At 42.2% G+C, this 24,469-nt stretch overlaps 1 protein-coding gene across 2 annotated transcripts in view; it reads left to right on the forward strand.

The window, feature by feature from the left end:
• EBF2 (EBF transcription factor 2) overlaps window positions 1-22,577 on the forward strand; it is a 145,895-nt gene extending 123,318 nt beyond the window's left edge. Inside the window, exons 11-16 of one of the 2 annotated variants that reach the window (XM_074563410.1) lie at window positions 5,325-5,413; window positions 6,512-6,577; window positions 6,683-6,860; window positions 8,248-8,433; window positions 9,382-9,549; window positions 18,373-22,577. In XM_074563410.1, the coding sequence (XP_074419511.1) occupies window positions 5,325-5,413; window positions 6,512-6,577; window positions 6,683-6,860; window positions 8,248-8,433; window positions 9,382-9,549; window positions 18,373-18,404 (719 nt within the window). In that variant the 3' untranslated portion in view covers window positions 18,405-22,577. Of the gene's footprint in view, window positions 1-5,324; window positions 5,414-6,511; window positions 6,578-6,682; window positions 6,861-8,247; window positions 8,434-9,381; window positions 9,550-15,181; window positions 15,412-18,372 lie in introns of those variants that run through there. The other variant, XM_074563411.1, reaches the window with a different exon arrangement.
• The last annotated feature ends 1,892 nt before the right edge of the window (window positions 22,578-24,469 follow it).

Consider the following 24,469-nt stretch of genomic DNA (forward strand, 5'->3'; position numbering starts at 1 on the left):
AATACTGAGTAGCTGCCTATAGGTACTTCACAGCTATGACAAGAATAATTATTTATATAAAAGCAGACCTCATCGGGGCCTCACGGCATCAGACATGGGCAACCAGTTCCAGAAAGACACGTGCTTCTATTTTATAGGAGCCATCGCCACGGAAGGATAAAGAAAGATGAACTGCTTGCCTGTGGTTATAGAGGAAAGCTGGAGATAGACAGGGAAATAGAGCTCTCCGGTTCTAGTCATATCCTTTATTCGCTGGAACACCAATATTCTTAAAACATGGAAACAGAAAAACAATGATCTTAGTTAGTATTGTGTGTATCTGCCTATGCCCTCAATATTTAATATACAATCAAATATTAATGTTTGACCTGATTATACTTGAACTTTTTTCTTTATTTTTTTTTTAAGAGTCACAGTAAAACAGGTTGTTTGAAGAAGAAAATGATAAACTGTTAAAAAGATGAATATAAAAATTAGATATAAATTTCAAGGGTAAATGTAAATGCCCCAGTGGAGCTGTTAGGGGAGCTCATGGACGTCCTGTAATGTGTATTTATAATGGGCTCCTTGCACAGCGTGCTGCGCTGGCAGCGCTGCAGTTATGGGTCTGTCAGCGTTTCCACTCTTAAGTGCTATCATTCAGGGTGCTGCAACTCAGCCATCAAATTCCTCTCATCGCCCAAATGTGATGGGTGGACTTTTCCATAAGGTTCCCAGATGGAGAACTTTTATAAGAGTGAAGCCACCAGGATTCTACGGACACGTAACGGTGCGCTACAGAAAATAGCGAAAATCTAGAGAAACTGCTTGTTACATGGTGATGGCAGTGGCTGAACCAACTTACATACATTAATAGCTTAGTATGCACTTGAAGTGAGAGATAAAAAGTCTAATTTTACATCACCACAACTAAACATTTAGTCTCCGTGTGTACCTTAATCTGGTGAGAATACAGGTTACATATATATCGCCCATGTTCTGAATTACTTTTCTTTCATCAGCTGTTCCTGGAATAATAAAACGTTTGCTGCTAATCTGGCAGTAGCCTGATATTCTGCTTTTAATACCACACACATTGCAGTTCTCTGCCGCTGTAAGTTCCCTTGACTTTAATAACGCTTACATTAGTTTACGCCAGCTGAGGATGTGTCTCGTAGGCTTTCATGTCTTAAGTTTGATCACAGCTCTGCATTTACTCTGTCATAGAGATGCTAACCTGGAAATGTGTATATCAGGGAGATTTTGAACATAATTTTCCTTGCTGAGCAGAAATCCCCCGGGGGTTAACTTGTCAGAGCAATGCAATATAAAATAATCTGTAGGATATGTTGGACTCCCGGGCTGTACTGTGTCAGTCTCTATGCCAGGTGCCAGGGATAGGCGGTACCGGTTTGCTAAAGCTTGTAAGTAGATTTGAGAAGGTCTCGTTATCTGCTTGTGGGAAACACCACTTACAAGGGTGCAGTGAGCTCTACAAATTGGAAGAGCTTGGCCAGAACACAACCGATGTGACAGAAAGCATTTGCAGAGAGCGGCTCCGACCACTGCTTTAGCCTAGGGAACACACACAGAATAGGAGGCGATGCTGTGTTGGGAGTAGGGTGTTTGGAATGGCTGTTGCCAACCCAGCAGATACCCCGCAGGGCCACTGGCAGTCCCCTTCTTGCAGCATCCTTCTATCTCCAGACCAGCATGTCCCCCTCAGAGCAGGCTGACCAGTGTCTGTGGACCCCCAAGCCCACAATTAGCATGATTATAGCAAGCAAGCTTCTGTAGGAGGCAACATGGAAATGTTTTATTCTGTAGGGTGAATACCAACCATCTCTTTACTGTTGTCTTGAGCGAAGGTAGTCACTAGGGCAAAGATGGAATTGAAGCTTTAAGGCCATTGGAGCCTTTTTCTCTACGTTAACGGGTTTACAAAGGTTAGGCATCGCACTCCAAATTCGGCGATCTTTCTGGCTCAGCTCTCTGGGTTCAGGATATTTCTGGGGATATGCATACTCTGTTTCTTCTCATTCATACTTTGCCAGCAGAGGACTTGTGGCCCTTTGGTCTGCTTCGTGGAGTAAAGCAAAGATGAGCTGCAGGAGGTCCTTGGTTGTGGCCCTTCTTTGATTGGCGGAGGAGAGTGCGCGTCTCCCAAGGCAATATCGGAGTGAGCTGTCGCTCATGGTAAATTGTGCAGATCTTCATAACATCATCTTCCTTCAACAGTCTGATGTGCTTTGATGTGTGGGGAAATAATTAATACTTTAAATGTCAGCACTGTTATCACTGGGTATCTGAGTCAGTCCCCGTTGAGATGAATGGGACTGAGCTGTTGTTTCAGGTTTTGCAAATGCAGACAGATGTCATGGCATCAGTTGCTCAAGTGTGAGAATTTTTCTTCTGTTCCAGTGAGTCATAATAGCTGGAGACTTGTATTTAAAATGAAAGCATGGATTTTGGAGGGTAAGGAACAATATAAAAGAGGAAGGACTGTGCCATACTCTATTTGAGCCTCGTCATAAATAAAGTCTGGCAGACTGCGGGGCAGTCTCCCTACCGCTGACTGCAACAATTCTGTTGTTAAAACAGTTATGCTAGCGTGAGGCTTACAGCCGAACCACCAATTTAGGTTATTCACTAGATGATTGCTCTTTTTTTGCATACACTATATCATGTCATGCACAGTTTTTTAAACTGTGCTCTGGGAAATTCAAGAGACCCCTTTATGCCTGAAACACTGGATTTGAGAGTTCCCAAAGGGATTTTGCTGTACCTGAATCAGTTTTCTTGGGGGTTTCATTTCAGATACCTCATTTGTAGGAAATAAGGAGCAGCCTGCTTCTGTGTCAGACCCCTTCATGGTCTCTGAATCCATGAACCCAAAAGCATTTGGATATAATTTTGGCATATTTCTATGTAACACACAGATAAATCACCACTGGTCCAGTAGCTCTTTTCTCAGTGGAAGTGGTGTGTGGTGAAGCTGTTTAAACTTGCTGGTGGATTCTCCGTCTTTCCCTTCAGTAGAAAAGGTACCGGTTACTTCTACAAATGTTGGATGTTGGTTTTTAACAGGATTTCACGACAGAGATATTTTTGTTTCATTAATGAGTAAAACTAGTAGTAGGCCATTCTGTTGCAAGCTGTACAGAAAACCTTTTGTGCTGAAAGACATAATACATACATTGATTCAAAATGGCTGAGTTATTCTTAGAACAATTCAACGTTGTTGAGAAATGATTTGCTGCTATTTATCTGTCGGAATGAAAATGTTCATGTCAATCCATTGGAAAAACGTTTGTTGAATAATAGCCAATTTCTTCTTTCTGACTTAGCATTTTGTATATTCCCATTAGCTATTTTTAGTGAGCTGTGTATACATATATGTTTAAATTCCTATATATTTTACATCGGGTTTGCTTAGCTTAAGATATATAACTTAACTGATTAGACTTGTAATCAAGAAGAGAAATGGCACATAATGATGTATAAGGCCCTTGAGAGAATTGGCCTATAATTCTCAGGATTATTGGCAAAAAACCCCACCCCAAAAAAAACCCCTCTTCCCAAATGGGATGTAGATTCTGTGGCGGTTGAAATGTGTATTATTAAACTCCTTAAGCAAACCAGAATGGCTCCCAGTGGAGAGCAAAGACATTCTAAGTATAGCCAAGACTAAATTCTCAGGTCTGGGTTTTCTCTACTCAATTCCCACTTGATTATCTCCTGTAATATTTAAACTTCATGCCATGCCATAATTATTTAATAAAAAGTAAATATAAAATGTATCTCAGTGGGGAATATGACCTTTTACCTTCATGTTGTTACACCACAGGCAGACACAGATAAACAGGGAATCTGGATCAGGATAACAGTCTGTCTCACTTGATAGTTTCATTCTTCCGGTGCCCGAGATGGTTTTCCTGTAAGTGCTGAGTGTATTTTGGAAGATTCAATAAGTGCCATCAGCGTCTCTTGGAATCAGGTGTTTTCAGCTGAGCTGATGTCAGCAGTTATTTTAAAAAAATATATTTTTTAAAAGAACCCTAAATGAAATGGTACAAGTGGAGAGAAGCTGGCGCTGAACGAGGATAGTGCTAAAGGACCTACATATGTTACTTATTAAGCGCATCATGGAATTCTTAGCAAGAATCTCAGCATGTGATTGCATGAATGTGTCATTTGAGTTTTAATGCGCATTCTGAAATATAAGGAAATTTAAAAACCCCTACCTGTAACTGTGTTAGTAAACACCAGTGATCCTGATGTATTAGAGGCAGTCAGGGCCTAGGAGTGGGCAGGATGAACTGACTTTTTGTTTCTGTGTTAATTTGAATTGGAGTTTAATTTTGAATAATCAGAAATTAGATTATTATTGCAACGATTTATAGTAGAGAGTATTAAAGTGCCTGAAGTTTTATGAAATCATCGGTGCTGCCAGTAGGGCTCTACCAGCTATTGCTGACTGAGGATCTGGGTCAAAATCTCTCGGTTTATCCACTAGAGATTAACATCATTACAGCGAAGTGGCTATGTATGCATAATAGCCATACACAATCGACGAAGTTAATGTGTCTAATGAATAGCTGTGCCCTAGTTTGTGATGGCAAAATGTTACAGGGGGTGTGTGTGTAATGTCTTTGTTAGATGAGCAAATTCGGTACTCTCCATTTCTGGCTGTGTAACGAACGCAGTAGAAGACCTGTTCTCATTTGCATTTGCACCATAACTAGCTCTATTACTGCCATGGGCAGTTCTGTCCAGAGTAAATACATCCATCCCCGAAGGAGTATTTTGTGACAATGCTTCCCTGCTGTATCTTTCACATTATTCACTCAGCCTTTGATGGCTGGTGAGGGGTCAGCATCCAACGCTGGGGCAGTTTTCAGTGCTGAAGTGATGCTTTTTTTGTTCCCTTATTGACTAAGCCAAACTCACTAGTGCATCCCTTTGGAATACTCGCAGTTAGAAGTTTTGCAAATAGCATGCAACATTCACGCCAGTTTTATCATTTGCTTCACCATATCTGCATCTGAAGTCAGTTTCTGGAATACTGGCAGAAGATGAACGTGTCCATCAAGTTCAGCTGTGCCCACCCAGAAAGAGCAGGCAGAGGGTGAGCGCGCGTGTAGACACATGGACGCACAGAATTCTGTCAAGGCTTAGCTGTAAGCAGAAAGATTTCACCGACTCTTTATTTAACAGATTACAGACACGCCGAGAGATTGTCCAGGAGCACCACACAGTTCATCGTACAGATAATGGCAGGAACATCTGCACAAGATATATATACTCAAATAATATGGTGAGGGTTTTTTCTGTTTTCCTTTCAGCTTTAAATGAACCTACCATAGATTATGGCTTCCAAAGACTGCAAAAGGTCATCCCAAGACATCCTGGTGACCCCGAAAGACTAGCTAAGGTAAGCTATCATTTCACTGAGCCCACTAAATACGTTCTTTTACTTCTAACTCATAAAAGAGACAAAATTTTATCTTAAATGACAATTACATCTGAACATAAGGTTCACCAGTTAGTTGTAGGTCCAAACAATGTGAGTAGAACCCACAGCTACAGTAATTTTTATTTGTTAGAGCTCAGACGCTGTCTGGGAACTTCTTTTGTGCTAAAATGAGAGTCCAATGCGGATATCTTCCCAGTTCATATTCATGCTCCTTTGCCTTTATCCATATTGGCAAATCTCTGGCCCTAAATGATACAAGATAGACGTAAAGGATTTGTTGCAGAGGTCTAACCTTAGGGGAATCTTTTTGTAAAGAGCACTTAAAGTTTGACTTTTTCTGTAGCAACAACTGCAGTATGCATGTGCTGCAACAACTCGGGATTTTATGTATCAGTAATGGTGCACACGGTGTTGATGCGGCACCCAGCACAACGAGAGTGGCATTATTGACTATAGTCGTAGATTTCAGTGCAGTACCAAAAGTACATATTACCATCTTTGCATGATGAAAGACTGTTGCATTCAGATAGTATAAATGTGCATTTTTTTTTCATACAACCAAAGGTAACATAAGATAGCTAAAATGTTTTATTCGTTTGATTAACATTATTGAGAAAAAATAAATGGACGTGGCGATTAATCGGATTTTTATGTGTCTATGCAACAGAATATATTGAAATTCAGTAGGGAACGGAGCTGCTGTTTAAATGGGGTGTGTTCGAAAGCGGCCCCCACGCTTGGAGCTGGTGAGGGTGCGGCGGGTTCAGGACTCTGGAGAGCTCCAGGCCGCCGCCGGGCCCCCCGCGCCGCTGCGGCAGCCCCCGCGCCCCCGCCAGCGCTCCCCAGGGGCGGGGGGGTCTGGGGGTCAGCTCTGAGATGCTGTAAGGGGTTCAGGTTTTCAGATAAGCAGCAAATAACAGCTCTTGAAGGGACCCGGTTTTCAGAATGACCACACACAAACGCTAGTCACTTCAGAAAATACTAGCCCAAGCTTTTATTTGCGTTGCAATCCTTTTCTGTTAAAATCTCAATTTTATGCATCTGCTCATCCTCCAGGAAATGCTGTTGAAACGAGCTGCTGACCTAGTTGAAGCACTGTACGGAACGCCACATAACAACCAGGTCAGAACAACTCTCGACAGGGCAGCGGGATACGTTCAGGTTTAGTAATAAACACCAGAAAATGTCTCCAAGCACGTTGCTGAACTTGCCTCTCTCATTCTGCAGGACATCATTCTGAAACGAGCTGCAGACATCGCAGAAGCTCTCTACAGCGTCCCCAGGAACCCGGCACAGATCCCTGCACTGTCCAGCTCTCCTGCTCACAGCAGTATGATGGGAATCAACTCCTACGGCAGCCAGCTAGGAGTCAGCATTTCAGAGTCAACACAGGGGAACAACCAAGGTAAGCTCTGCAAGTAGAATAGTGTTAATTTAAAGAACAAAAAATTGAATCACAGTTGCTTCCATAGTAGTTTCTCAACTTCTCTGCCTGCTTGGGTTAGGAACAGAAAGAAGGCGTTAAACTGTCAGCATTAGAAAGGGATGTGCACTGACATTTTGGATGATTCTATGTCTGCACCAGGTTCCAGTCACCAGATTAGCTATGGCTGAAACAATTTTTGAGTATTTTTTGATACCAACTTAGCCCTTAATTCTCTCCCTGCTCCCTTCAATATCTCTTATTGTTGTATCTCTGTTTTTGTAAAAGACAAGGACAGCAACTGAAAAAGGCTGGGGAATTTTCTTCTTTATTTTTTAAGGCTTCTTCAGTGTTAATTTTAGCAACTTGCATATATTGTGTGTGTTACATTTACTCCAGACATATTATTGATTGTTAGGAAAACGTGCCATAAAATGACGTATTAACAGTAATACATCATGGGAGCAATATCAACTGTGGGCATTCTCTGACTCTTGAAGATTTTGATTTTCAGCACTCGATGCCAGTAACGTACAGTCTGTGGTTGACTCCATCAATAGCTGTGTTTAACACCCTAAGGCAGTAAAACCATATGAAGTTAATATTACGTGTGCCATATCAAAAGTCAGCATGTAGCTAATATTGCTAGTTATTTTAATAAGGTCTTACCAGCCCTGAATTAGAAGTTCATAATATAAATGGGCAGAAATACCCTGACTTGCTATCTAAATGGTAGCCGCTTTTCAAGTAGCTATTGGATCACATCCTTCTAATGAAAGCTTTTCCGTGGAAAAATCCTTTTGCAGCTGTAATAATAACCTTGTACTTTAATGCTGATGGGATAGTGTTCTTAAGTCTCTTTTTGGAGGCTAAATTTTGGTTCTCAAATATTTGTGAATTTTTTTATTTAAGACAAAAAAAGGTTTTTACTTATCCAGTTTATTCTCTCCCCCAAGTAGTGCATCTTCAAAGTCAAGCTCCAAACTATATATGGGTTATAATTTCCCCTTAGTAATGCCCTTGCTTTATTTGTAAGTCATCAATAAATTGAAAAGTATAACCTCCCCCCTAAAACTGTAGAAAATCCCACATATATTATAAATCCGACCTCAGAAAAAGACGAGCAAACACATTTTTTAGTAAAACATACATCAGTTCACGTCAAAAAGTTAGTTTCCCACATTGTTATAAACCTTATATCACTTAACCTGAAAGCACGTGCATAAACCCCACTGAATTTAATGGTACTTGCTTACATGTTCTAATTAATCTGGAATTAAAGAAGTAATTTATTTAAGCAGGGAATATACAGGAGAAAGTTTTCAGCCAAATCCACTGACGTGCTTTGAAATGCGTTTTTTATTTTTAGGTTACATTCGCAATACCAGCAGCATCTCGCCCCGCGGTTACTCGTCCAGTTCCACACCTCAGCAGTCCAATTACAGCACCTCCAGCAACAGCATGAACGGCTACAGCAACGTCCCCATGTCAAATCTGGGCGTTCCCGGCTCCCCTGGCTTCATTAACGGCTCTCCCACAGGATCCCCCTATGGATGTATGTGCTTTCCTGCTTTTACATTTGATTCTTGCTCCTGCTTCATTTAATTTACTACAGCAAGTGATGACTTTCAAGAGAATTGCTCAAGATTTAGCGATGATTTTTGTAAAAGGTCCTGATTTGTGTTCTGGTATTTTTTAGTGTGAACTAGAAAATGTTTCCATTCTTCAAGAAGAATAGAAGGCTCTTTCAAGAAGAGTAGAGGAATCTTACTTGTTTCCTTAATTTTTTAACCTTATACAGATTCCTAAGTGGCAAAGACCACTACAATTTGCAACTTTAGATGATTAAGCAAGTAGCCATTGCTTTTAGCATAGACATTACCCCAAATCCTATGTAAAAGCCACTCTTAAAATAACTTTTATGTGTATGAACAACATTAACAATAACTGAGAGCTGAATTGTGGATTTATTTCCTGTGAAACTATATTACCTTGATAACCAGAAATCTAACAAGCTTAACAAGCTATTGGACATACAATGGGACTTTTTCTTGCGAGATACTTGTTTAAAAATAAGCCAATTTAGATTCAAATCTAAGCAACAGCTTAAAACATCCCCTCTCAACTCCAACCAAGGAAATGCTCATTTTTCAGAAGCTGGGGAGGACACAGGAATTACCGATCTTCCCAGTTTCCAAAGCACAGCCCGAGAGTGGACAGGCCATTGCTCTCTGCTGTTTGTCCACATTGACTCTCTCTCCCTTGATGATTTACCATTTTCTGATAGTCTCATCCTTCATTTTAAAAGGATTAAGCACTCTCTTTCTTAACTATTCACTATAACTACCGCTCTGCTTTAGACTTACCGCAAACAGGCAAGTCAGCGTGAGGCTGAGATCTTCTTGAAGAAGTAAAGGAGTAGTCAAAAGTTAGACGTTTGAAGCAGTTTTACCAAACTTCTGTAATTGTGTTTCTGATGAGGATTCCCTTTTTTCTTTTGCAGTAATGTCTTCAAGTCCAACAGTCGGCTCCTCCAGCACTTCTTCCATCCTTCCATTCTCCTCTTCCGTCTTTCCTGCTGTCAAACAGAAGAGTGCCTTTGCTCCTGTCATCAGACCCCAAGGGTCTCCTTCTCCCGCCTGCTCTAGCGGCAATGGCAATGGGTTCAGAGGTAAGAAACGCACAATTACTATTCAGCCCGCACATGTAAAGCCCGCGGTGTTAGTCTGGGTAAACACAGCAATCATCTGAATACAGTTACGCTGATATTACAGCACTCAGTAGTGAAAATCTGACCCAATCCAAGTGGATTAAAGCAACGCTCCAAGCTTTGTCTATTTGGTTTTAAAACAAGAAGGGACAGACACTCATTTATCCCAAGAAGGATTTGAGCCACGCTGCGTTTCAGTACCAGCTCTCTTGTGAGGAATGACTTCTCCTTAGGCTTCGGGGACTTGTAAACCAAACGTCTGCCCCGCAGTTAATGCACAGCTCTGTACGTAACAGCCAAAGTCTCGAAACCTGCTGCAAGGTTTAGGCTCATACCGGGAATTGAGCCCTATAGTACATTTACAGCCTTTTTAAAGGTGATCTGCAAAACAAATGTGAGTATTAAGATAAGAATGGAAACCTGTACTAAATTCTTTCTTTTAACAGGCTGTGGGGGGGCATGCGGCACATAAATATGCTCCAAGTCTCCATAAAAAAAGCCTTTATAGGGCCAGAGAAGTCATCTGGCTCCTTCAGACTTCACTAGAGATACCCTAGAAAACACAACTCTGGGAATTCAGCCATGCCAAGAGCCAGCGGTAATTCCAAAATGAGCCCTACAAACCGCACCTGTTGATTCGGGTGCATTATAAATCCTTAGCTAGGCCACAGGGACTTCCATAAACTCTGATTATTTTATATAATAAGGAAATTCTAAGTGTGTTGAACAAAAACAATTACATTTTTAAAAGCTAATTTATAGAATTCTGCTATGTCTCTGAAACAGCTTCTTCCCCTGCCCAATTCCATGAAAGTCGGTGCTTCTCTAAGATCATCTTCTCCCCGTTAATGAAAGACATTGATCTACCCACATAAATGCACAGCCGTCATGTTGACAGGGAATATAATTTCTTTTCCATTCAGTTTAAAGAAGATGAAAAGAAGGATTTGAATCAATTTTTTACACTATAGATATAGAAAGCTCTATTGGCCCAACAGTTGTAGTTATTTATTTATCTAAACTGTTTAGAAATGGGTTTATCTTTGATAATGTTTTGTATGATCAGGGTGTCTAAAGAGTCATTGTCGCTACTTTTTTTTGGGGGGGTGGGGTCTTTTTTGTACCAGCTAATGCAGTTTTATAAAAAATGAGAAGGTTGAGCTGTTTTAGGGAACTGCCGCAAGGTAACAGAATTTTACACTGATTTAATTAAACATGTAACTAGGAAGGCCCATCAGTTTAAGGTTAGTTTCCCTGTTTAGCTGGAGCCAGCTGCTATAATCTAAAGACAAATCAGTGCATTCAGGACAGATTTAAGTCTGCTTTAAAGTTAAACTTGTCTAACTGCCCCGGTTGAGAAGGCCTAGTTGTTACGAAGTTGCCTAAGGTAGTGCTAAACACGAATCAGTTCAGTGAGAAAATCACTCCAATTGTTTCTGGGAGACAGAAAAAACATTGATTTTTTTTATTTAAGTTAATTCTTTTCCTTAACCTGCCACTTCTGTCCTGTCTGCTCAAGACTCTGCTTAGCAAGAGCGTATCCCTTTTGCATCCAGGTGAAGTACTAGAGACCATTTGGTGCCATTTAGTGTTTATAACATATTTTATCCAATTTATAAATCAGTAATCAGTAAGAGAGTCTAAAAATAGAACTTTAATATTAAGTATAACATAAAATCTCAAAGCTAAAAACCCCAGTCCTCACATCCATGCACTTTTACTGACAAAAGTCCACTCCTGAGGTGTTCAGGATCAATCTGTCCATGGAGGTTATGATTATTTACTGAAACAGCTTATGCGTATAGAGATGCGGAGACCTGGGCATGGATAAATCGATGCAGAAGTTATTAGCGTATCCCTTTCATTGCGGGGTAGCTCCTTGTACATCAACACCCTGACACAGAAATATAGTCATAGGCTACAACCATTATTTAAATAAGTTTTCAGCAGACACGGTACCCAGTGCAAGGGGACTTACCAGTCAGACTGCAACACGCGACGCCAGCTGTGACTCACAGCGAAGGTGGCAGTCGCTTTGCAGAGTCAAATGCGTCTGCCCGAGGTCTGTTATGCCAGGTCTGTCTAACTGTTTCAACCGTGGATGCAAATTCTTCTTTCCAACTGAAATATTTAAATTGATGCAAGCTGGGGAGCACATGCTTTGGACAGGATCCAGATACACACAGCCTGATATCCAAATTAACGTTCCCACAGTGTTGACAGACAGATGTGGCCAGAAAGTCAACAGGAGGGTCCCAAAGAAGCTTCTTGAATGGACTTACCATTGCTGCAGCAAGGGGCAACTGTTAATCTCCTCTGCTATGCCATCGCCCTGTGCTATAAAACTATGAATAGATGTGCTGGTTATTTATTTATTTGTTTACTTACTTACTTATCAAACTTAGGCATCAATAAATACTGATGGAGATACATCAGGCAAGTGTTTTGACAATACCTCTCAATTTCCTCACCCATAACATGGAGAAAATATCTCCCCAGCGGGGATTTTTTGAGCTTTAACGTAATGTTTGAAATGTACTTTGGCTACATCTTTTGTTCAAAGGCTGAAGTTTCTTGGTGATACAGCCTCCATCCTACTTACTGCCTCCTGTTGCAATGAGAATATTAAAAATACTCTCAGCAGCTCCGGGCATGCCGCTCTACTCACAAGCAGGATTGAAAATCTAGAATATGGCTTCCGTGTATGTTAAGCACAGCAGTGTCTAAGCCTGGAATAAAACTAGTCTAAACAGAAGGAGCTGTACAAGCTTCACCCTTATGAAGATTAGCATTCCCATTATTCTAGGCAGTTTACAGTCCGGCTAGGAATTGTTTTCTGAAAATGTATTTTGGGAGGAAAATTTTGGTGATGCTTAAAAGCTGCTGGAGACAGTAAGGGCAGCTGCTAGAAAATATATCATAACTCCAGAGTATTAGGTAAGCAGGAAGCTTGCCTATCTACTGCCTTTCAGCTTAGGGCTGCACAACACAGCCAAGACACGTGGAATACCCTCAGATAACCCCCAGTGCCATGTGTTCTCGCTTACCTCCTTCACCTGCCATCTGCTCTCCATTCCCGCAACGTACTGGGACATGGTAGGTAGAGAACAAGCAGCAATCCATACTGGACATCCCTCACTTCTATATGCTCTCCAAATTGAGAGCAGGTGATCCTGATCGGAACCATTGTGTGCTCCATTCATGTCGTATGTCAAGGCAGTTTAAAAAAGGCACTGGGAAGATGTAATGTGACGTGACGCAACACGGCATGATAAGTACACAAATGCCTAATCAACTCATCTCAGATGGAAGGCAGCTGATGGGAAAAGCAAGCAAATTGGAAACTGCTGGAACAGCATGGACCGCTGACTGCCCAGATTACCTTTGGCCAGCTCAGCACATCTCAACATAAAAATGCAAGCTCAGTTACAAGGAATAGCAGGCAAGCCCCAGAAGGTCAGATGTTCCATTAACCATCAGGATCCCAGCCAATCCAAAAGGTATTGAAGTCTGATACCCTTAGGAACAGCCTCAATTTAGCAAAGGGGACATCTGCCCTGTTCCCTAAAGAACTACAGGTTTTTGAGTTGAAGACCCTAATTATTAATATCTTATCTTGACAAAGTTACGAGTGTCAACAGCACTGGGGATTCCAGTCCCCTGGCATTAAAAGGCTGGGCAAACAGGTATCGAGAAAAAGAGTTGCTCTGGGAGGTTTGTAAGGGGTGGGATTCAGCTGGAATGGGGCTCACATTTACAAAGCCGTGGCTCCTGATTGATTGTTACCAGTCCTGGGCCCGACCGAAGCCTTGCTCCAGTCAACACTTAAGGCGCAGCATTGTAAAATAACTCCTAACAGAGATTCTAACCAGGTAAAAATTACTGGGCCATTTCCACACTAGGAATGTTGAGCAATATGCTTGTGCCTGAACCGGAATGATTCCAGAGCCTAGACAGTGAGTTAGGTATGCCAAAGGCTGCACGTGATATACATGATGACAATATATATGAAAAATATGTATCTGACATCTGATTAAATTTGATATATTGGAAGGATCAAGTACATTCTTCTCCCCAGTTTATTGGCAGAGATGTAAGCGGCACAGACTGTTTCAAAATAAAGAAAACCTTAAGAGCTATTTAAAATTTCTTGCTAACACTTAACTAAGCAAAAACATCTTCTATTACTATTAATTACTTATCTTTCATTTGATGGGATGTTAATTTTAGTAGCTCATCTTATATCACAGACATGTTCAGGGTAGACAAGAGCTCCATTTTTAATGACAGAAAACAAAAACCTGCCTTTTGTAATGGAAGAAAATAGTCAAGACTGTTTGGTGTCACACACAAAACCAAGGATATTGGGTAAGATTCAATATTGCCTTCTGCTTTGCAGGTGAGAGCAGCCACTTCCTAGTATAATTGGAAGTACATCTGTAACCGCAGAGTGGCTGTACATTCCTGTGCCCCTCAATAATTAAACTAATGCATATATGACTTCTTGCAAACACATTTTGATTTTAAAGGTGTTCCTAATTAACTTGAACTAAATCAAAATAATTGTTCAGGCAGCCTTTTGTGCCCGTACAGCTCAGCGCCATGGGGAGATAGTAACGACACCAACACAACAGATGAGGCCAAGTGAACTTCTCCATCTCTCAGCTATCAGCAGTTTTTGTCTAGGTTTTTTAAAAACATTACATAAAATATGGTTTAACCTGCTTATCATCTAAAAGAGACAAAACCACTGCTTATTTGTAAATATCTCACCTGTCAGTGGTTAGATGATTGTGAATGGATGAATGAAAATCTTCCAGCCAAATACAGACGGATTTCTGAAAAAAAAAAAAAAAAAAAAAAAAAAAAGTAGTCTTAATTTCCTATGGAGGAAAAAATAAAAATAAATTCTTTAGGAAAAACTTGCAGCTTTTGGGCTCCTTTTTAGTGTCTTAGTTGGAACCACCCTACACAGGTTCTTCACAGAAGCAGTAATTTAATTCACTTACAGGCCAGTAGAAAGGATGACGGTGCCCTTCACCCAAGCCACTGCTGGTTTCTGCTAAACGAAAGCCAGCTGTGTTTTCCTCTCAAAAGCCATTCTTTTCGCTACCATTTTCAGTTGATTAGCTACATGATAATAAATGATAGATAATAAATGGGTGCATTGTTTCACAAAAGTCTCTGTGGTCTTAACAGTGAAAGTAAAACTACACATTTTCTAGCGGCAGCCATGCTGGGAGTCAGAGACATGGCTTAAGTGAAGCCTCCGGGTAGAAGCTGCCCCTTTTATTAGACCAAATTACAGAGGCCCTGCCTCTGCCACCGGCAGCTGGGCGGCTGCGACGTGCAAACCCACCTTTCTGTACAGCACAGAGATGTTTCTGGCACCGCAGGGGAGGGACGTTCATTTAAGATGCTCTGAGTAGCCCCCCTGGAGCACCTCGTTTGCCTCTTCAGAGAGCTGCAGAACCCTAAGATTGGAGTTTGATGGCAACTTAGTGGCAAAAGAGGAAAACCAAATGAGAGTGCAAGACATTTTATACTACAATGATTGAAAATGCTCAACCCCCATCTTCTCTATTTAAACCAGGTCATAATTGAGACACCAACAAAGCAGCTGCCGACCTACCCGGGGTGTGCGCACACGTGTACCCGTGTGTATTTGTACAGCTCCAAGCCCTCGCCAGTTCTTACCAAGCGGCTGTTTGAATTGCAGCGTTCTTCTCCCCTACAAAGCAAGACAGCATTTTCAGGGGCCACTTGTACACACTAGGCTTATGATCATTATTAATTACACCCATTAAAGGTGCCTATCACCATAGCATCTGGGTACTATCCATGTTTGATTATTTATTTATAAAAAAATTCTCCAACCTTGTGACAATTTTAATCAAGTGTTTCAGTTGATAATTGCAAGCTGTCAAGGTTAATACAATAAGGCTCATCTCTAATTCTTTTTCCATTTCCCTCTAAGAAAAGAAAAAAAAGACCCTCTGGGATAATGACTGTGGTTTCTATATTCCCAACTCATCAGGGAGTGTCCTGCATTGAACCACCTTTATTGAAAAGTTACATCGATTCAATATATAGTAATACAGGCAAAAATAATTACAGCTTTGCTAGCAGTGTAAGACCTTAATCCAAACCTCACAAACATTCAATAAAAAGCGATACAGGCTGGGAATAGGCTTTTGACAGTGCAGCCCCAGAGGGGAGTGGAGGTGGGGTGGAGATGGACAGCTGAGGGTACAGGAAGAGAGAGAAGCAGAGCGCCGAGCCGGGGGGGAGCTGGGGAAAGGCAGGTGAGGCCGGCAGCCGGTGTTCCTCAACCTGCTTGTGCTTTGCCGCGGAGGGAGGTGAGGCTGCACCATTCGGATGAAGTGCCAGGGAAACAATTTGGCTTTGCTCGTCCTTTCTAGGGTATATTATAGTTTTACCTGAATTTGTCCACCGGCGGGTCTCGTCCTAACAACTGCTGAGGAGTGTCTCTGCGCTTACACCCTGGAACGGCAGAACAGGCTCGGGCTGGGGGGGCAACAGTAAGGAGACGAAAGCAGGGCCTTGGTACTTGCTCAGGAGGAAAGTAGACAAAAGAGGGATCCCCAGAACCCCAGGGGTAACAACACGCTCCTCCTGATTGCAGATGGCTGTTGCCATCACTAGTTTGAGTCCAGGCCTGCTGGATAACGTTTCTTTAATGACACATTAAAAATGTACTTTCCCTTCAATTTAAGGAACTTTCCAAAATGCCGCATCTACAAGTATTCTTTAAATATTTTTGAAGAGACAGGGCAGAAGCACAGGGTTGGTCTTTGCTTTGATCTGCTAGAAGTTTTCCTTGATTAAAAAAATGAAAATAATGTTGATAACAATAGTATCAGAAAAAAAAGCATTTATGCCAACATGGCCTGTCCCCCCTGTCCCCCTTAGGAACAGAGTTTAAACTAGACTGGCAACAGACGCTGCATGTCTCAAACCCCGCCGGCTGTCCCAGGCTCCGCTGCCTCTGCCAGGAGAGGACACGCCGCGGGTGGGGACGGGCCAGGCACGGCTGTAGGGCACCCTGATTTGCCTCAGGCAAAAGACCCGCCGGGTTACCCGAGACAAACAGCTTAAATTCTTGGAGCCAACCTGGATCATTTTGCCTGGAGCAGATGAGGACGTGCTCGCGCAGACCGCTCCGCTGGGATGGCTGTGGGACGGCGGGGAGCAGCTCAGGGCACGCACTCACCTCTTCCACCCGCCCAGCAGAAGCTGGAGCCGGGGCATCTCTCCAGGATTCCATCACATTTTCTGTTCTAGAGGCCGGAAAGGCAGCAGCACGTGGGTCATACACCGGGAGAGGGGTCTCCAGCGTCAGGCTGGGACGCTGCCCTTCGGAGCGTTTGCTGGGTTTGGGGGTGAGGAGAAGGAACGGAGCAGCCACCTTAGTGTCACCAGAAAATCTCTGCCCTTCTAATGCCCCCTACCCCCGAAACCAGGCACACAAATATTTACCTACTTTATTTAGGGTTATGTAAATTGCCTGTTTGAAAAATAATAGCAAATTCCTAAGGAATTAAAAAATGTAGATATTTGACTTAAGACTGGTTTCACTTTCTCTTTCAGTTATCTGCCAAAATTGGCAAGGACTTCTAGCCCTAGTCACTTACAAAATATGAAAATATTTATTTTCCTATTGTATTAAATCACAGACCATATCCACAGTTGTTTAAAATCAACACAGCTCCAATAAAAGAGTCATGTTAGCTGAGGATCTTGCCCTAAGCGGTTTTTTTTAAACACTATGAACATAAGGGTGAAATTAATTCTCAGAGGACAGGGCTTTAAACACATGAATAATCCCACAAATTTCGGTGAACATAAATCTTTGCAGGATTAGGACCTTGCACCGCACTGAGGCCCCTTTGAAAATATGACTCACTCATTTGTTATATAAATACGTATAAACTTAACTTACCCCTCAAAACCTTTGGGAACGGCACCAGTTCCAGGCAGCTTCAAATGTTGCTGTTGTCAGTTATGAAGAATATAGCTGCAATTAAAGGCAGTGAGAGTGACTAATAAATAATTTACATAAGCCCAGTGTTCTGGGAATGTGCCAGGTAAGACTACAGCGATTCAGACATATGGGGTAAACCAAGCGAGAAAGAGAGCCTGCTCCGTTATTTCCACTGAAACTAAATTAGCGAAGCCCAGCGCTGGTCATTGTCCGCTGAGGCGGGACTTGTCACTCCCCGGCAGCAGCACTGGGAGAACTCCTGTCTCCCCGCGCATCCTCCGCACTCCCAGCACGGCCCGTCCTGAGCGGGAAGTGGAAGACCCGGCTCCATTCCGGGTTTCAGGAATGATTTTGGGTGGTCAGCTTGAGAAAGCATAAAAAGTCTGAATTTTTGGGGACAGTTCTGAGCAATGGCCATCTCCAAGGACATCGCTCAGGAGACCAGCACCCAAAAATGGTTGGGCATTTCTGAAAATTCACGTACCGAGACTTGATCTGATCCTCTCTCCCCTTTATCCACTTAAGAACCACAACGGGCCTTGGCTTTTGGCGAATGACTATGAAATGGCAAATTGTCCATTGTCCGGGGCCTCCGGCAGCCCCACCGTGCTGGGTCTCACTAAAGCATAAAAACATTAAAAGAAACCAAGGGTCTACTTTAACCTGCGGACGCGGGATTGCTGCAATACTTGACTGCACACAGAAGGGTGAAGGGCTCAAAGATATTTTCTTCCATAAAAATTTGCCAGAATTTCATCTTTGTCAATTTTCTTTTTCAGCCATGACTGGTCTTGTCGTTCCCCCGATGTAAGGCAGAGGCAGCTTTGCTCCTCTCCCTCTTCCCTTTTTTCCTCTTTTTTTTTTTCATTTTTCTTTTACAGCACAAAACTACTTATTGTGATGGACCACTAAAAAGAAAAAAAATAGCACTACAAGCTCTTTTTTGGGGGAAAGCCAGGCCCAGGAAAAAAAAAAGGAACATTTTTTATGGATGGGACAAGCTAGAAGTCTGCATCTTTTACCTGTTTCATATTTCTGACACAACCCCATCAACTCCTAAAACGTTGTGGATGAGGAACCAGCCAAGAGCCAGCACCAACAGCAGTTGGCAGAACGGAATCGGAAACGCCGTCTTTCTCGAAAGACACGAAACCTTCCTAAGATTTGTAAAATATTCAAAGGAGAAAGAAATTGGCAAAATGATTCAAGCTTGATATTTTGGATACAATTTGTTTTACTTTGTAGGGCAAAAAAGTTGAAGTTTCTATTTTCTATCAGATATCGATTTAGTTTATGCAGAAAAAAAAATTCAACAAAACAGGGTACCAGCATGAAAGAATTTCTAGGACAAACTGACATGAATGATGGAACTTTGGTGTATGTGTGTATTTGCTTATAGTTTAACCTCTTTAAAAAATGTAAGATGTTTTACAATTATTTAAATAAATAAACTTGTAACTTATTGTATGTAGAGGTAGAAATTAAACCCTTTTTTGGATTTTTTCCTCCAGTTGTACAATGAAGAAAAATGATGCAAAAATGTAGTGATAAGTTTGAGATATATTATTACTGCTGCAATTGCTCCTCACTTCTTCCCTCTTACTGAATTCATGTGCAAGGATGTATAGGATTCTTTCTGATTAACAAAAATCATCAGAAACTTTTCCATACGTTGTGGTATACAGGTCACTAGCTCATGTAGGAATTTTCATCCTCCTCCTCTTCCCCCCTGCCGTTTTTTGTTTCAATTAAAATGTTCAGGTACTAGGGCTAACGGCTAAGTTTCAAAGACCCTACCGGCAAACGAGTGGCACTTCGGGACTTGAGCGAATCAGACTTTTGGTGAGGTACTGAGTTTATTTTATAGATTCAATGTATGAATTAGGAGGGAAAGGCTTCTCTAACGTATTGTTTTTCCGTGTAGTTAGAACACCTTAAGTTCAGTTATACTTCATATTAAGGGTGCATTTATAAAGGGGAAATATGTATTTGAGTAATTTATGCACTTTTATCCTGAGTCATTAAAAATGGTAAGTATTTTCCACTTATATATTGACGTTCATAGAAGTAATGAATTGCTTTGAATTTTTCTGCGTTTTAGAATTAAAAAGGTTTAGTTCTCCTTTGCGTCTCCTCTCCTGGAACAGGGAGGCGAGAACAAGTCTGATAAAACAAGATCACAAGTTGTCTGACTAAACCAGAGACCACTCAAAAGGATTCGATTGTTGGAAAGCCATTTTTTACAAAAATAAAATTCAGCTACACTACTTACACCCCACTGACATAAATACACACGACGGATAGCTGCACGAATAGTTGTTCCTACGATAACGTCTTTATGTTACTAAATAAACCCTTAATATATGGCCCCCTGAAACCGTTCTTGTCCATTTGCCCGGTAGCTTTACGGGTGGGTAAGTAAACTGGTGTTCGTGGTGACCCCTCTGTATGGTACAAGCTGGTCAGTTCAGTGCGGGACTGGGGACAACTGTGACAGGTGGCCTGGCTGGGCTACTCTGGAGCTCGTCTGGAGCTCTCTTGGGCCAGTAACAGCCTTGAAAGCCTCTGCCAGGAGCCAAGGTTCAGCCCCAGGAGCAGTGACGGTGACGACGAGGCCTGGGGGGGTGTGTGGGGCGTGACCCGAGGGACGCTCACCCAACGCCCAGGCGTTTGGCAAGGACTGCGCTTTGCAAACACCTAAAATCCTGCCCTTAATTGCGCAGCGCAGGAACCGCGGCCTGCCCGGCACCCTGCTTCTGGTGCAGGCGGCTGAGCGCGACCTCCGTGGAGCGCAGCTTCCGTAGCGTCGCGCACAGCTCAGCTCAGGGCAGAGCTGTGTTCGATACGCGTGAGGGTGCACGGGATGTGTTTCTTAACCAGGACGCAGCAGAGCAGAGGAGCCAGCGGAGGGAAAGACAAAGAAACTGGGTTCCCCCTGTTGTTACACACTTTTTGGGGAGCAGCTTTGCACCGCTCCCGACTCTGCTGGGAGCTTTGGTAGGGGCTTCGTTAGGTGCCTCTTCAATGCTATTGAATTCATTTTTTAAAAGGCGGAGGGGTTTACTGTCTTCTAAAACTCAAGGCCAAATTTATCCTATCAGCACAAATGGCAATTAGAAGCAACTTTAAAGAGAGATTTGGTGGGAATAACGTGTTTTTAAGAAGCATGAATATAGTTAGAGTCTTACAGTCAGGCTACTGAAAGTGTCTGCATTTCAGAAAAGATGAAATAAAGTAACTCACCGTTAATTCTGGCCGCAAGTTCCTTGACACGGCAGGTTCTGTGCGTGCCCTTCGTGCCACCAAGGACGCAGGAATCACTGGAGGCCAGCGAGGCAGCCGACCTTGAAGCCAAGTGATCTCTGAAACAGGAAAGAATGAGGTGTTAAGGGGCTGGAGCTGTGTGACACAGCGGGGCGCGCTGTCGAACCTCACCACAAAACAGAGCGTTCCAGACGTTCCTAGGGACCGATGCCCCAGCGAGAGTGGGAGGTACGAATTCAGGTTTGGAATTCTGCATGCATACAGGGAACAAAATAGATTGAGGATTGTTAGAGTTGGGATTAAAACTTCCATAGATGTCAGTGAATGCTACATTGAGTCCTAGATTTTAAAAAATTTTCTCTAGTATCTCCCCTTTCCCCCATTTTGAACGACTTAAAAAAAAAAAATAAACCCAAACAGCTCCAAAGCCTAAAGATGGTGGGTTTTCCCCCCTGCCCTACTCTGTACAGGCTGCTTTTAAAATCTTACCGTGTCTGCTTCGACTCAAAATTCTACACCCAGCAAATATTCCAGACAGACTGGAATCTCTAGATCACACGGTGAAGAGCAGCCGCTTGCTACCTGAACTCCTCTCACGTTTTTTAATAAATAAGATTTTCATTACAAAATCTCAGTCAGAAAGGTTTCCAATTAAAAAAAAAGGAGACGTTTCATGGAAAAAGCTATTCTGTTAATGGTCCACCCTTCTTTATTATTGCATAGGCACATAAAAAAGGTCACTGAAGTCTGGGGAAGATTCAGGGAAAACAGTGAGTGGCTAAAAAAGGAGAAGGTTCTGAAACGCTCGCCATCCCTTTCGCACTTCAGGTGTTTTTATCGGCTCCATCCGGTTGCTCAGGTGGGAGAGCCAGGAGCCCAATCGGGGAAGAAACCCCGTAGGAAGCTAATTCACATGCTACGGGAAGAGAAACAAGGGTGGCTGGCTGCGTTGATGTAAACATGGAAAATTATTTTTTCTGCTTTGATTTGAGCCAAACAAATGAAAAAAATTAAACATAGGAATAATTTAGAACCTGGATTTTGCTCATGCATGGAAATCATCGTACTCGAGCGCAGAACTTACCGGTAGCTTTACAAAGGAAAATGTGTGTAAATAAATACAATCCGAAATCCTTGACCATGAAAGAAGGACTTTGGCAGTGGCGAAGCACCCGACAAAAAGGAAAAGTCATGTAAAAATTTATGTGTAAGGGTTTTTTCAATGTAATAAGCAACTCTGTCCTCTTTTAGTTATTGCTGTTTACTATTCCCTAACAGCTTTCCTTTTTGCCACTAGAAAGATGAAAGTGTTGCGATAGGTAACCACAAATTTTATCATAACTTTGAAAGAGTATGTTTTATTTCATTATTTATCTTGGTATAGCATCTTACTCTCCCTGTTTCTTTGCACACTTGCAATATGCATGGTTTCTAAAGACCGTTTTCTCCCTTCTGTAAATTAAGGCCTCATTTCTCCCTCCTGTATAGTTTTGGGGTTGGTTTGGGGTTGGCTGGTCGTTTTTTTGGTTTTTTGCTTTGTCAGTTATACCCGGTATGAAGTTGCTATGCACAGAGCTTTTGTAAAGATAGCTTTTTTTGTTTACTGTTTTTAATGGTCCTACTTATGGAAGAATATCTTGTTTGTAAAATGAATATGTCTACTTCAGTTTTAAACTTTAAATTATCCTAACAAAAAAATAAAATTTTTGTACTGTAAACACGGGGGGGAATGATCTTAATTTCAGAGTATTCAATACGCTTTATTCTTTATCATCTTTATGGGTCGCTCAAGTGCTGTTACCGCAATAACACTTTAAAAAAAGGTTAATGATATGCTACGTGAGAGTTTTTCAAGTCAAGCCTTCGGGCTCGTCTGTAAAGTGTCCTGCCATAACTTAGTGGAGCCAGATGGAGATCGTGCCGGTCACGGAATAAGAGCAGTAACGGTCTCTTCTGACCGCTCTGTTCTTACGGCTGATTAACGAAGGGGACAACACCTCTGAGAGAGTTCAGTCCTTTTGCGGGGAAGGGAGGCAAAGGGTAGCAGGATACCTGGAATCCCCCTTTGGAAAACCTCCCCTTTTTGTTAGCAGCAGACAACTGGTCAAAGGACAACGTGAAACCCCAAAACCCGGGCAGACTGATACGGCCTGATCTGTAACGAGCAGTAAATGAGTCGGGAGGCAGAGCTTTGCTCCCTCACCCGCTGTCCTACCTGTTCTGCTCAGAGCAAGACACACTGGTGCCAAAACCCACGTCAGGCATCCCCCCCCAAGATGGGGATTTTCTGTTCCCTTTCTAAAAGCATTGATCAAAAAGGTAAATTAGCTTTATTTTATCGGAAAATAAGTGTCTGAAAGTCTCAGAGTTCTGAAAAGTGTCTTGGAAAATGGTAATTGACAATCTAAACCAAGAATATTCCATTTGCTTGTGTGAAAATCACTGGAAAGGTTGAAACAAATGAAAATTTTCTTTGACGATGAAAGCCGCTTTTGCTGACATTTCTGGACTAACAGAACATGCGTCAGTGTTTAAACTACTGCCAGATGTCAGGGAAAGCATCTGAAAACGTTAGGAACTATCAGCCAAAAGCTGAGAAGAAAACAGGGTGTTTGGTAATCTGCTTCAATTACTCATTCAGGGATAACATGCAATTAGCAGATGACCTTCTTCCCAACAGCGAGACCTAAAGTGTCCACTGTCCTCGTGAAATGTCCCTCGTCTGCTCTGGAACAGAGGCCCATTCTACTTCAAATCTGATTCTGCTTTTCCCCCCCCTAAGAAATCCCAGCAGTGTATTAAGTGACGATTTTAGTGATAAAACTAACAGTTACTTTGAAAGAGATTCTTAGTCTTTAACAGTGACCTACTGTTACAGCCAAACGAGGAAGTTTATTATGCAGATGAAAGCCTGGAGATCTACTGCGTTCCACTGCTGCTTCGTTACCTCTGTTAGGACTTGATGAGGTACAAGCCCAACGTGTGCCTGTGACACGTTATCGTGCTCACCCTCAAATTCCAAATAAAATGCTGAGTGAGGGAAGGAGATGCATGGAGTACCCCAGCAAGAGAGTTTCAGAAAAACCTTTAACTTCTAAATTCAAAAAAGCATACAAATAACTCCCTCCAGCCCCACGTACCTTACACGGCATCATCAGAGACTATCTGTACCGAAAGGAAATCTCTATTAAAACCCAAATCTCTGGGATGAGTTACATTGCTGAACCTGTGTTATCACCAGTCTTGCCCAATTCTTGAAAACCAGTGTGAAAAGATTTTTCTTGGCCCACGTTAAGACCAATAAAGACTAGAAATCTACAACGTTCTACCATGTTCTTAAATCCTTAATTCACCGAGTTTTACACAAAGATCAAACTGTTCATCCTTCCCCTGGTAGGATTGCTGCCATGCTCTGGGAAGAATTTAATGACAATTGTCACCTCAAACAAGAAAGCAGTCCTTTTCCAAAGGACAGCTGTTGATTTGTGCAGTATCACGGACACCAAAGGAACATTCTCCTAATAGCAGGAGAAATGTCAGCGGCCGGTGACAGCCCAGTTGGCCTTCGCCAGGGAGCAGGCGGCTACAGTCAGGCATGGCCACGCTGCCATC

The sequence above is a fragment of the Larus michahellis genome, chromosome 20, assembly GCF_964199755.1.
Source record: "Larus michahellis chromosome 20, bLarMic1.1, whole genome shotgun sequence".
NCBI classification, from domain to species: Eukaryota; Metazoa; Chordata; class Aves; order Charadriiformes; family Laridae; genus Larus; species Larus michahellis.